The 13,280-nt window shown below is 45.8% G+C and overlaps 1 protein-coding gene across 5 annotated transcripts in view; it reads right to left on the bottom strand.

Moving 5' to 3' along the window:
• CCDC24 (coiled-coil domain containing 24) overlaps positions 1-13,280 on the bottom strand; it is a 67,121-nt gene that overhangs the window by 28,438 nt on the left and 25,403 nt on the right. For all 5 annotated transcript variants that reach the window (XM_073593971.1, XM_073593969.1, XM_073593970.1 and 2 more), the window contains 2 exons: positions 11,300-11,440; positions 8,962-9,066 (listed from right to left, as the gene is read on the bottom strand). In XM_073593971.1, the coding sequence (XP_073450072.1) occupies positions 8,962-9,066; positions 11,300-11,440 (246 nt within the window). The remainder of the gene's footprint in view (positions 1-8,961; positions 9,067-11,299; positions 11,441-13,280) is intronic.

Here is a 13,280-nt window from a genome sequence, read left to right as displayed (position 1 = left end):
CCATCAGTGCAGCCTAATCAATCCCTCTTCATCAGTGCAGCCTCATCAGTGCCCATCAGTGCAGCCTCATTATTGCCTCTTCATAAGTGCAGCCTCATCGGTACCCATCAGTGTAGCCTCATTAGTCCCTCTTCACCAGTGCAGCCTCATCAGTCCCTCATCAGTGCCAATCAGTGCCTCCTCATCAGTGCCCATCAGTGCAGCCTCATTAGTGCCTCTTCATCAGTGCCCATCAGAGAAGCCTCATCAGTCCCTCTTCATCAGTGCAGCCTCATCAGTCCCTCTTCATCAGTGCTGACCAGTGCAACCTCATCAGTCCCTCTTCATCTGTGCCCATCAGTGCCTCATCACATCAGTGCAGCCTCATCAGTCCCTCTTCACCAGTGCAGCCTCATCAGTCCCTCTTCATCTGTGCCCATCAGTGCCTCATCAGTGCCCATCAGTGCCTCCTCATCAGTCCCTCTTCATCAGTGCTGACCAGTGCAGCCTCATCAGTCCCTCGTCATCAGTGCAGCCTCATCAGTCCCTCTTCATCAGTGCCCATCAGTGCCTCATCAGTGTTCATCAGTGCAGCCTCATCAGTCCCTCTTCACCAGTGCAGCCTCATCAGTCCCTCTTCATCTGTGCCAATCAGTGCCTCATCAGTGCCCATCAGTGCAGCCTCATCAGTCCCTCTTCATCTGTGCCCATCAGTGCCTCCTCATCAATGCAGCCTCATCAGTCCCTCTTCATCAGTGCTGACCAGTGCAGCCTCATCAGTCCCTCGTCATCAGTCCCTCTTCAGCAGGGCCCATCAGTGCAGCCTCATCAGTCCCTCTTCATTAGTGCCCATCAGTGCTTCCTCATCAGTCCCTCTTCATCAGTGCAGCCTCATCAGTCCCTCTTCATCAGTGCTGACCAGTGCAGCCTCATCAGTCCCTCTTCATCAGTGCAGCCTCATCAGTCCCTCTTCATCAGTGCAGCCTCATCAGTCCCTCTTCATCAGTGCAGCCTCATCAGTCCCTCTTCATCAGTGCAGCCTCATCAGTCCCTCTTCATCAGCGCAGCCTCATCAGTCCCTCTTCATCAGTGCAGCCTCATCAGTCCCTCTTCATCAGTGCCCATCAGTGCTTCCTCATCAGTCCCTCTTCATCAGTGCAGCCTCATCATTCCCTCTTCATCAGTGCAGCCTCATCAGTCCCTCTTCATCAGCGCAGCCTCATCAGTCCCTCTTCATCAGTGCAGCCTCATCAGTCCCTCTTCAGCAGGGCCCATCAGTGCTTCCTCATCAGTCCCTCTTCATCAGTGCAGCCTCATCAGTCCCTCTTCATCAGTGCAGCCTCATCAGTCCCTCTTCATCAGTGCAGCCTCATCAGTCCCTCTTCATCAGTGCAGCCTCATCAGTCCCTCTTCATCAGTGCCCATCAGTGCAGCCTCATCAGTCCCTCTTCATCAGTGCCCATCAGTGCAGCCTCATCAGTCCCTCTTCATCAGTGCCCCATCAGTGAAGAAGAAAAATGACTTATTTGAAAATTATGCAACAGAAACGAAAAAAAAAAAAAAAAAAAGGTTTTTTCTTTTCAAAATTATAGGCCCTTTTTCATTTGTTTAGTAACAAATAAAAACCTCAGTGGTGATTAAATCCCACCAAAAGAAAGCTCTATTTGTCTCAAAAAAATGCAGCGTTACATGACTGCGCAATTGTCATTCAACATGTGACAGCGCTGAATACTGGCCAGGGCAGGAAAGGGGTGAAAGTGCTCGGTACTGAAGGGGTTAAAAACTGCATTTTGTCTTTCCTCAGGTTATCTTTGTGTAATAATATTTGTGTGATTCTCTGAATCATTTTAGTGTGACAAACATGCAGAAAAAAAATCAGGAAGGGGAAAACTTTATCACTGTACAGAGATGGTCCAAGCTGCAACAATGTAACCATGTGACCACATCCAGACACGGAGCTCTCCTTTAAATGGGTAAAAAACAAACATTAAAGACCAAACCAACAGCTGAAGCCTATACAGAAATATTTATTTCTATCAGAAAGGAGGATAAAGAAGAATTATATAATGTATAGTGATCCTGTGCATAACCTTCAATATTTATTTATTATACAGTGCCTTGCAAAAGTATTCACCCCCCTTGGCTTTTTACCTATTTTGTTACATTACAGCCTTTAGTTCAATGTTTTTTTTATCTGAATTATATGTGATGATCAGAACACAATAGTCTAATTTGGTGAAGTAAAATTAGAAAAATATATACATAAAACTATTTTTCAGAACTAAAAACTGATAATTGGCATGTGCGTATGTATTCACCCCCTTTGTTATGAAGCCCATAAAAAGCTCTGGTGCCACCAATTACCTTCAGAAGTCACCTAATTAGTGAAATGATGTCCACCTGTGTGCAATCTAAGTGTCACATGATCTGTCATTACATAGACACACCTTTTTGAAAGGCCCCAGAGGCTGCAACACCTCAGCAAGAGGCACCACTAACCAAACACTGCCATGGAGACCAAGGAACTCTCCAAACAAGTAAGGGACAATGTTGGTGAGAAGTACAAGTCAGGGTTAGGTTATAAAAAATCTCTAAATCTTTGATGATCCCTAGGAGCCCCATCAAATCTATCATTACCAAATGGAAAGAACATGACACAACAGCAAACCTGCCAAGAGGCGGCCACACACCAAAACTCACAGACCGGGCAAGGAGGGCATTAATCAGAGAGGAGCACAGAGACCTAAGGTAACCCTGGAGGAGCTGCAGAGTTCCACAGCAGAGACTGGAGTATCTGTACATAGGACCACAATAAGCCGTACGCTCCATAGAGTTGGGCTTTATGGCAGAGTGGCCAGAAGAAAGACATTACTTTCAGCAAAAAACAAAATGGCACGTTTTGAGTTTGGGAAAAGGCATGTGGGAGACTCCCAAAATGTATGGAGGAAGGTGCTCTGGTCTGATGAGACTAAAACTGAACTTTTTGGCCATCAAAGAAAACGCTATATCTGGAGCAAACCCAACACATCACACCACCCAAAGAACACCATCCCCACTGTGAAACATGGTGGTGGCAGCATCATGCTGTGGGGATGTTTTTCAGCACTCAGGACTGGGAAACTGGTCAGAGTTGAAGGAAAGATGGATGGTGCTAAATACAGGGATATTCTTGAGCAAAACCTGTAGCACTCTGTGTGTGATTTGAGGCTAGGATGGAGGTTCACCTTCCAGCAGGACAATGACCCCAAACACACTGCTAAAGCAACACTTGAGTGGTTTAAGGGGAAACATGGAAATGTGTTGGAATGGCCTAGTCAAAGCCCAGACCTCAATCCAATAGAAAATCTGTGGTCAGACTTAAAGATTGCTGTTCACAAGTGCAAAACCATCCAACTTGAAGGAGCTGAAGCAGTTCTGCAAGGAGGAATGGGCAAAAATCCCAGTGGTAAGATGTGGCAAGTCATAGAGATTTATCCAAAGCGACTTGGAGCTGTGATAGCCGGAAAAGATGGCTCTACAAAGTATTGACTTTAGGGGGGTGAATACTTATGCACATTGACTTTTTCTGTTATTTTGTCCTATTTGTTGTTTGCTTCACATTAAAAAAAAAAAAAAACATCTTCAAAGTTGTGGGCGTGTTCTGTAAATTAAATGATGCAAATCCTCAAACAATCCGTGTTAATTCCAGGTTGTGAGGCAACAAAACACAAAAAATGCCAAGGGGGGTGAAAACTTTTGCAAGGCACTGTACTTAATATGGTGTGATATTGAAGGTTATGCACAAGATGACCGTACATTATAACATTATAACGGATCTCCTGGCAGGATCACCGGGTGATACAATGAACGTCACACAGAGGATTCCCTGCTCTGGTGATTCTCCCGACAAACAACATCATATACATCATCTAAAGATCGAGCGAATATCCAGAACCAGCGACAGCCCCTCCCCCGGAGTGGGGGTCATAATTATAGGATGGGAGAGGCGGAGGCAGACCACTATACTTTACAGCTGACCACAAGCTGAACCCCCCCATCCCCCCGCCCCCCTGTCCTGCCAGTGTGGTCAGGGGCTGTGGCACCACATTCGGAAGAAGAGACCGCCGGAGCTTGGACCGACTCTGCGACTCCACGGATCTACACCGCATATTAAAGGGGCGCTCTATATTACAGCTGAAGTTTTATCCGCTTATATTTACCCTCCCCCGATGGCCCCAGTATCATTACATTCCTTATTTCAGTACTAGTGATGTCATCACTGGATCTCTGTACTTCTCTATGCAATGCAGGCAGATAATGGCCGACAGGGAGCTGTACATATCCACCTCTGACAGAAGCCTATGACTCAGAGGAGGGACATTCCTCCACCCTGTTCTATCAGAGATGACCCAGAGGAGGGACATTCCTCTATCCTGTTCTATCAGAGATGAACCAGAGGAGGGACATTCCTCTATCCTGTTCTATCAGAGATGACCCAGAGGAGGGACATTCCTCTATCCTGTTCTATCAGAGATGACCCAGAGGAGGGACATTCCTCTATCCTGTTCTATCAGAGATGACCCAGAGGAGGGACATTCCTCCACCCTGTTCTATCAGAGATGACCCAGAAGATGGACATTCCTCTATCCTGTCCTATCGGAAATGACCCAGAGGATGGACATTCCTCTATCCTGTCCTATCAGAGATGACCCAGAGGACGGACATTCCTCTATCCTGTCCTATCAGAGATGACCCAGAGGACGGACATTCCTCTATCCTGTCCTATCAGAGATGACCCAGAGGACAGACATTCCTCTATCCTGTCCTATCAGAAATGACCCAGAGGAGGGATATTCCTCTATCCTGTCCTATCAGAAATGACCCAGAGGATGGACATTCCTCTATCCTGTCCTATCAGAGATGACCCAGAGGACGGACATTCCTCTATCCTGTCCTATCAGAGATGACCCAGAGGAAGGGCATTCCTCCACCCTGTCCTATCAGAAATGACCCAGAGGAGGGATATTCCTCTATCCTGTCCTATCAGAGATGACCCAGAGGAAGGGCATTCCTCCACCATCTCCCAGCAGAGATGACACAGAGGAAGGACATTACTCCACCCTGTCCTATCAGAGATGACCCAGAGGAGGAACACTCCAACACTCCTAGCAGAGATGACCCAGAAGAAGGACATCCCTCCATCCCGTCCTATCAAAGATGGCACAGAAAAGGGACACTCCTCCACCCTGTCCTTGCAGAAATGATCAAGAGGAAGGACACTCCTCCACCCTGTCCCAGCAGACATGACCCAGAGGAAGGACATTCCTCCATCCCGTCCTGTCAAAGATGGCACAGAAAAGGGACATTCCTCCACCCTGTCCTAACAGAGATGATCCAGAGGACGGACACTCCTCCACCCTGTCCTATCAGAGATGACTCAGAGGAGGGACACTCCTTCATCCTGTCCTAGCAGAGATGACCCAAAGGAGGGACACTCCTCCACCCTGTCCTAACAGAGATAACCCAGAGGAAGGACATTCCTCCACCCTGTCCTAGCAGAGCTGACTCAGAGGAAGGACATCCCTCCACCCAGTCCTATCAGAGATGACTCAGAGGAGGGACACTCCTTCATCCTGTCCTAGCAGAGATGACCCAAAGGAGGGACACTCCTCCACCCTTTCTTAGCAGAGATGACCCAGAGGAAGGACATCCCTCCACCCAGTCCTATCAGAGATGGCCCAGAAAAGGGACATTCCTCTACCCTGTCCTATCATAAATGACCCAGAGGAGGAACACTCCTCCACTTTATCCTAACAGCGATGACCCAGAGGAGGGGGACTTTTTCACCATGTCATATCAGAAATGACTCAGAGGAGGGACATTCCCCCCACCTTGTCCTATCAGTGATGACTCAGAACGTCATGGCGTCACAAAGCCGGAGCATTGCGTGTATAAGGCATGTCAAATTAATGTTAGTGGTCTGTGAGATTCAACATTGTGAGTTTAGTGGTCCGTGAGGTCCGAAAGGTTGGTGACCACTGATTTATACCACCGGGATTGAAGAGGAAGTCCGGTGTCTGCTGGGGGAGGGTGGAGGAATGTCCCTCTTCTGAGTAACAAGAACATATTTTTAAACTAACACTGATTAAAATAGGAACAAAAAGTGCATTCTTTTGTTTTGTAAATTTTTTGTCTATGGATTACATAGAAAAAAAACAAAACAAAACATTTTTTTGTAACAAAGTATCACCAAGAGAAAGCTTTGTTTGTCCTATAAAAAGATGAATGTATTACTTTGTTGTCATTATCGCTGAATAAACGTCCCATAGCAAAGATATAGAGATTACTTTATTCTATAGGGGGGTACAGGGGGGAGACCTGAACTAGTTTAACTTGGCACCTGCTGGCAGCAAATTGTAAATATGAAGTATTTTTATGTTCTATTTCTTATTTACCAGAATAAAAAGATATAAAAAAAATGTATTTAGTACTTAACATAAGAACTAAATAAGAAAAAATAAACTGCTATACAATTGCCTTGACCATTAAAGTCCTGAAAACCCTTTCTCCATTCCAGTATTTCCTCAATTATGAGATAAAAGTTCTCCCCATCAGCCAAGTCCGCACATTAATAAAAACTGGAATCATTCTTTCTTGTTGTGTCACCCAGAAAATCCCATCCACACGCCTGAAACCAGAAATGTACTGACGCAGCACGGGGGGGAGCGTAGTTCAGAAGTCGGGTCTCCACATGAAGGTCAGTCAGCGGCCTGATCTCCACACATGGAGTAAATCAGATGCAGCCGCATGGCTGATTCACTGTGAAGTCTGTTGTAGTTGTGTTTTTAGAATTAGCAGTAACACAACTTTCTAGCGGTAGCTCAGACGGGGCCTCCATGACAACAGACCCCAAACTGTTACCCCCCCCCCTTCTTCTAGAATTGATAGAAAGAGACCCCACTTGGTCATTTCCACCTTTCCTCTAAGTCTAGTGTAAGTAGAGTTTACCTTGGTCCCCTCATTCCTTCCACACCTGGTGGATAGAGACCCTTGCTTGGTCATTCCTATCTATCCAGGTCTAGTGTAAGGAGATTTCATCTTTCTCCAGCAAACCTTCCAGACCTGGTGGAAAGATAACCCTGCTTGGTCATTTTCCTCCATTCTCCCAGTCCAGTGTAAGGAGACTTTATCTTGGTCTCCTCATCCCTTCTACAACTGGTGGAGAGGGACCCCTTGTTGGTCACCCCCACCTATCCATGTCTAATTTAAGGAGACTTCATCTTTGTCCCCAATCTTCCAGACCTGGTGGAGAGACAGACATCTGCTTGGTGATTTTACCTTTTCCTCCCAGTCTAATGTAAGTAGGCTTTATCTTGGTCCCATCATCCCTTCCAGATCTAGTGAGGGGAGATCCTTGCTTGGTCACTCTCCATCTCTCCAGGCCTAGTATAAGAAGACTTCATTTTGGTCCCCCAAACTTTTCAGACCTGGTGGATAAAGACCCCATGCTTGGTCATCCCCATCTCTCCAGGTCTAGTGTACGGAGATTTCATCTTGCTCCACCAAACCTTTCAGACCTAGTGGAGATGGACCCCTGCTTGGTCATTTTCCTCCATTCTCCCAGTCCAATGTAAGTAGACTTTATCTTGATCCCCTCACCCCTTCTACAACTGGTGGAAAGAGACCCCTGGTTGGTCACCCCCCACCTCTCCATGTTTAAAGTAAGGAGACTTCATCTTTGCCCCCAATCTTCCAGACTTGGTGTAGAGAGACCCTGACTGATCATTTTCCCCCATCCTCCCGGTCTAGTGTAAGGAGATTTTATCTTGGTCTCGTCATCTGTTGTACACCTGGCGGAGAGAAATCCTTGCTGGGTCACCTCCGTCTCTCCAGGTCTAGTGAAAGGAGAATTCATTATGCTCCACCAAACCTTCCAGACCTGGTGGAGAGAGACCTCTGCTTTGTAATTTTCCTCCATTATCCCAGTCGAACGTAAGGAGACTTTATCTTGGTCCCCTCACCCCCTCTACAACTGGTGGAGAGGAACTCCAGCTTGGCCACCCCCACCTCTCCAGTTCTAATGTAAGGAGACTTCATCTTTGTCCTCAAACCTTCCAGACCTGGTGTAGAGAGACCCTGCTTGGTCATTTTCCACCATCCTCCCGGTCTAGTGTAAGGAGACTTTATTTTGGTCCCCTCATCACCTCCAGGTCTGGTGAGGGGAGACCCTTGTTAGGTCACCCTCCACCTCTCCAGGGAGTGTAAGACTTCTTCTTGGTCCCCCAAACTTTCCAGACCTGGTAGAGAGAGACCACTGCTTGGTAATTTTCCCTCGTCCTGCAAGTCTTGTATAATGAGACTTTATCTTGGTTCCCTCATCCCTTCTAAACCTGGCGGAAAGACACTTGCATGGCCATCTGCCATCACTCTACATCTGGTGTAAGGAGGCTTTATCTTGGTCCCCCTATACCTCCCATTGGACCTCCCTCCACAGTAGCAGGAGAGCCCAAGGAAACCTTGTGCCCTAAACTGAATGACTTTTAGTTTGCTTATTGCACGCTCTATCATAAACCATGCAATGCCTATAATGCATTTCTCAGGGTGGGTTTCCTGATAGTGACAACAGCAAACCATGCCTGTGTAATATGTGCTGAAAAGGCCACTTGTTGTTTCCAGGAAACCTTATGACAGAGTGACAACGCAGGAGCACAATTGTGAGACAGGGACAGAGTGGAAGTGCCTAAACAAAGATCTTCGTGGCGGGATCACCAGGATTATTTTATTAAAAGCTGCAGATTTAAAAGTATTTAAAATGACTCTTGAAATGGCATTAACATGTTAAAGATTACAAGATTTTAGCAACTGTGTTCACATCTACTTCACCATGTTCTGAAGTACAAAAGAGTCATTTACAATCAGAAATTAAACTGAAAACATATATTTGACTCTGTACAATAAAGAATAGTCTTCCAAAATTGGGGTTGGGGGGGTCCCAGCACTTACTGAAGGTGTTGTACGACCTCGTCAATGTCAGCAATCTTGAGTTTGTCCTTACATTCCTCCAGGTCTTCCTCAATGCTGGAGCCAGAGGACAGAGAGGAGAGGGGCCTGCGGAGGAAGGAGAGTCGGATCACCTATCCATCATCATCATCATCATCAAAGAACATAACAAAAAAAGTACACAAAGAATTTAAAGAAATGTTGCACTGCACGGGAGATCGGGATGGGACATGAAGTGCCTTGTGAAAGTAATCACCCCCCTCCTTGGTGATTTTCCTTTTTTGCTGCATTACAACCTGGAGTTACAATGGACTTTTTGGGGTTTTGTAACATATGATGTACACAACATGCCAATGACTTTGAAGGGGCAATTTGTTATTGTGACACAAACCATAATTAAGATAAAAAAAAAATAGGAATATTGAGTATGCAGTTGAGTATTGTTGTATGTATTCAGCACCACCCCACCCCTTTTCCACCAAAAGTCAATACTGTACAGGGCTGCCAACCTCCCAAAGTGAAGTTTACCCACACAACATAAAAAAATTATGGTTTTCAGTGCAAATATCAATATTTAAGCTGAAAACCTATAGCTAGTGTGATTAGCAATGTGTTTAAGGTAGAGGTGCGCTGAAATTTTGGCCTCCAAAACAGATCAGCCGAAAATTGTGTTTTCTTTCATTCGTTTGAAAGAAAAAAGGTACCGATAATGGCACTGAAAAGGGGGCGGTCCGCCCCGGGTGCCGAATGTCATCCTGGCCCACCCCAGTCCTCCCCTCCTTGTCACGCAGAGCAGCGATCTCCCTGTGTCATGAGCCGCTGTAACAAAGTCCCGTCTCCTGTGATAGACGGCACACTGATCCAATACCGGGAAATTTAATGAATGTGACGTCTATTATAGGAGGCGGGACTTTGTTACTGTGGCCGCCTGGCCCAGGCAATTCAAATCCAGCTCTGTGACACAGCGGGAGATCGCCCGATTGCAGACATGATACAAGAGATGGTTAGAGACTGAGGACATGATACAAGAGATGGTTAGAGACTGAGGACATGATACAAGAGATTCATAAAAAGCAGTACAGCGCATAAAAATTAATTAATTAACCATTTGAAGCAATATTATGTTATAAAAAGTCCATAAACAAGAAGAATTTCTGATAATAATCCAGCAGTGCGAGTGACATCCACACAAGATGAGTGACTGTAGTGTGATAAACCTCCACTGACAGTAACACTAGCCGCTCACCTCAGCAGGTGGACCCCTGAGTGAATCAGTCAGGTCAGTAACAGCCTTTCCCACAAAGACTGAGGACACATGTACATGTGGAGTTGGTGCTTTCTGCTCTTACTACTTGCCTGCTGTCTTATGTAGCTTGAAGAGAGCACTAGATGTTCTTTATTTTATTACATGTAATCCTTGTGAGCTCCACTAAGATTGAGAGTTGACCGGCCACAGTGTACCTGCTCCTGTTTATTTTCCCTTTTGTGGGAAAGGCTGTTACCGACCTGACTGATTCACTCAGGGGTCCACCTGCTGAGGTGAGCGGCTAGTGTTACTGTCGGTGGAGGTGTATCACACTACAGTCACTCATCTTGTGTGGATGTCACTTGCACTGCTGGATTATTATCAGAAATTCTTCTTGTTTATGGACTTTTAATAACATAATATTGCTTCAAATGGTTAATTAATTAATTTTTATGCGCTGTACTGCTTTTTATGAATTGTATTTGCTGGATTTGATAAGTTTTATCCTCAGTATTAGCTGCTATAGTTCAATCTCATGTGATTAGCGCTGGTTGATTTTTTTTATTATAATGATACAAGAGATTGTTAGAGACTGAGGACATGATACAAGAGATGGTTAGAGACTGAGCACATGATGCAAGAGATGGTTAAAGACTGAGGACATGATACAAGAGATGGTTAGAGACTGAGGACATGATACAAGAGATGGTTAGAGACTGAGGACATGATACAAGAGATGGTTAGAGACTGAGGACGATACAAGAGATGGTTAGAGACTGAGGACATGATACAAGAGATGGTTAGAGACTGAGGACATGATACAAGAGATGGTTTTAGACTGAGGATGATACAAGAGATGGTTAGAGACTGAGGACATGATACAAGAGATGGTTAGAGACTGAGGACATGATACAAGAGATGGTTAGAGACTGAGAACGATACAAGAGATGGTTAGAGACTGAGGGCATGATACAAGAGATGGTTAGAGACCTCTCTCATTCCCCCAGCCAAAGCGTGCTCTCCGGCGTTGGGTATTGAAGACTAACATGTTTTCTAGTAGGTTCATTGACCCTCATGACTCCTCTCAGTACTCACCGCCCATCTCCTGCTCGGCTTGCACTCATTGGTCGGCCCCATGGGCTCTCTCTGGACTGGGCTCTGCTCTCCGGCCGGCCGGGCCCCATCACATATGTCACCACTTTGCGGTTGTACTTGGAAAGGGCCTGGTCCTCATCACTGCAATATAATGATACCCGATTAGTTATTAAATGGCCAACACATACACCTTTCCTTCCAGACACTTCTATAATTAAAAAAGGAACAGAAATCGTGAATCATTTTGTTTAGGTACCAAGATGTTGGCACTGTAGGACCTGGAAATAGGGACAGTGAGGATACACAATGGGATATTGGCATTGCCAACTAGAAATAACTAGTATTAAGGGTGTTAGGTTTGTTTAAGGATAAATATAGGAGGCTGATGCCCAACCTGTGGTGTAGAGGTTGCATTAGGCCCTTTGGCATTTTCTGGGGCCCTCAGGGCCCCAGCAGGCTGTAGTCTATGTTTTCCTATTGCCCTTTCCCTAGCCCGTTTCCTAAAGCATGTCCCCAATCTCCAACATCTCCTATAGCATGTTCACAGTCTCTGACCATCTCCTGCAGCATGTCTGCACCCTGACCATCTCTTGTAGCAAGACTGTAGTCTCTGACCAGCTCCTACAGCATGTCCACACCCTGTCCATCTCTTATAGCAAAGCTGTAGTCTCTGACCATCTCCTATAGCATGTCCACACAATGTCCATCTCTTATAGCAAAGCTGTAATCTCTGATGAACTCCTACAGCATGTCCACACGTTGTCCACCTCTTGTAGCAAAGCTATAGTCTCTGACCATCTTCTACAGCATGTCCACACCCTGTCCATCTCTTATACCAAAGCTCTAGTCTCTGACCATCTCCTACAGCATGTGTGCACCCTGTCCCTCTCTTGTAGCAAGGCCACCGACCAGTGCATGAACTTGTGCATGTACACATTTGTGTGCACATGGAATAAACTTTGGTGCCTAGGTTCCGATTTAAAGCATGGCGGAATTCAAGGCAATTGCTGGGTGATTGTCAGCTTCTGTGACCTGTGACCAGACCCTGTGCTCACACCTGTGCTCTGACCTGGCTTCCTCCTTACTCTGCTTGATCTCTACACTCTGCTGCTGACCAGGGCTTGTGACCTGACCTGGTCTTCAGTCTGGTGATTTGGTACCTTGTCTGCTCATCTGAGACTGACCTTGACCTGGCCCTGACTCTGCTTCTGTTTCCTAATTCTCCACTTCTGCTGGCTGGTTGTTGCTTACCCCTTTCTGCCTGACTACACTTCAAGATCCTGCATCTGCAAGCTTCTGGATTGCCAGTCCTGCCATCACTGCATCTCTTGCATTACCCAGAGCGTCTCCTGGCCAGGATCTTCTATAGGCCCCCATCCCACTCTATGCCCTGCCTGTTATACCCTCTCATCAACTGCAGGGGAAACAGGACAGCAAACGTAAGGCCAGCCATACACGGTGCAAATTTCTTTCCCCCGGCAAGGGTCGTGGGAGGAGCCATCCCTACTGGGAGACGACTCTAGCAGCCGCTAGCAATAATCACAAGAGAATCCGTCAGGCTTCGATCGATCAACCTGGTACATTCAGCCTGGCTATTAATGGTTTAAATCACCGTGTATGGCCGACCTAAGGGAAGCCCTATTGTGGACTCATAGTCAACCAAGTATGTGAGACAAACATGGCAGCTTCCTTGGCTGTAAAAGGTAGGAAGGTTTAGGCTGCCTTCACACCTGAGCGTCAGTTTTGAAAGTTTTTTATAGATGTTTTTGAGCATTTTTGAAGCATTTTCAGAGCTTTGTCATTTTTTATTAGCCAATAGAGAAAAATATCTGTTTCATCATGTGTTGCTATGTTTTTCAGCTTTTCATTCATTTTTTTAAATGAATTACATTTGTAACTTTTTTTTTTGGAGCGTTTAGGGGTTAAAAGGTATAGTTAGGGGTTAATTAATTTATTTTATTATTTATTTTGTTAGGTTAGG

Source organism: Aquarana catesbeiana, linkage group LG07 (genome assembly GCF_042186555.1).
Source record: "Aquarana catesbeiana isolate 2022-GZ linkage group LG07, ASM4218655v1, whole genome shotgun sequence".
NCBI lineage: Eukaryota > Metazoa > Chordata > Amphibia > Anura > Ranidae > Aquarana > Aquarana catesbeiana.
This window is presented reverse-complemented; position numbering and strand designations above follow the sequence as displayed.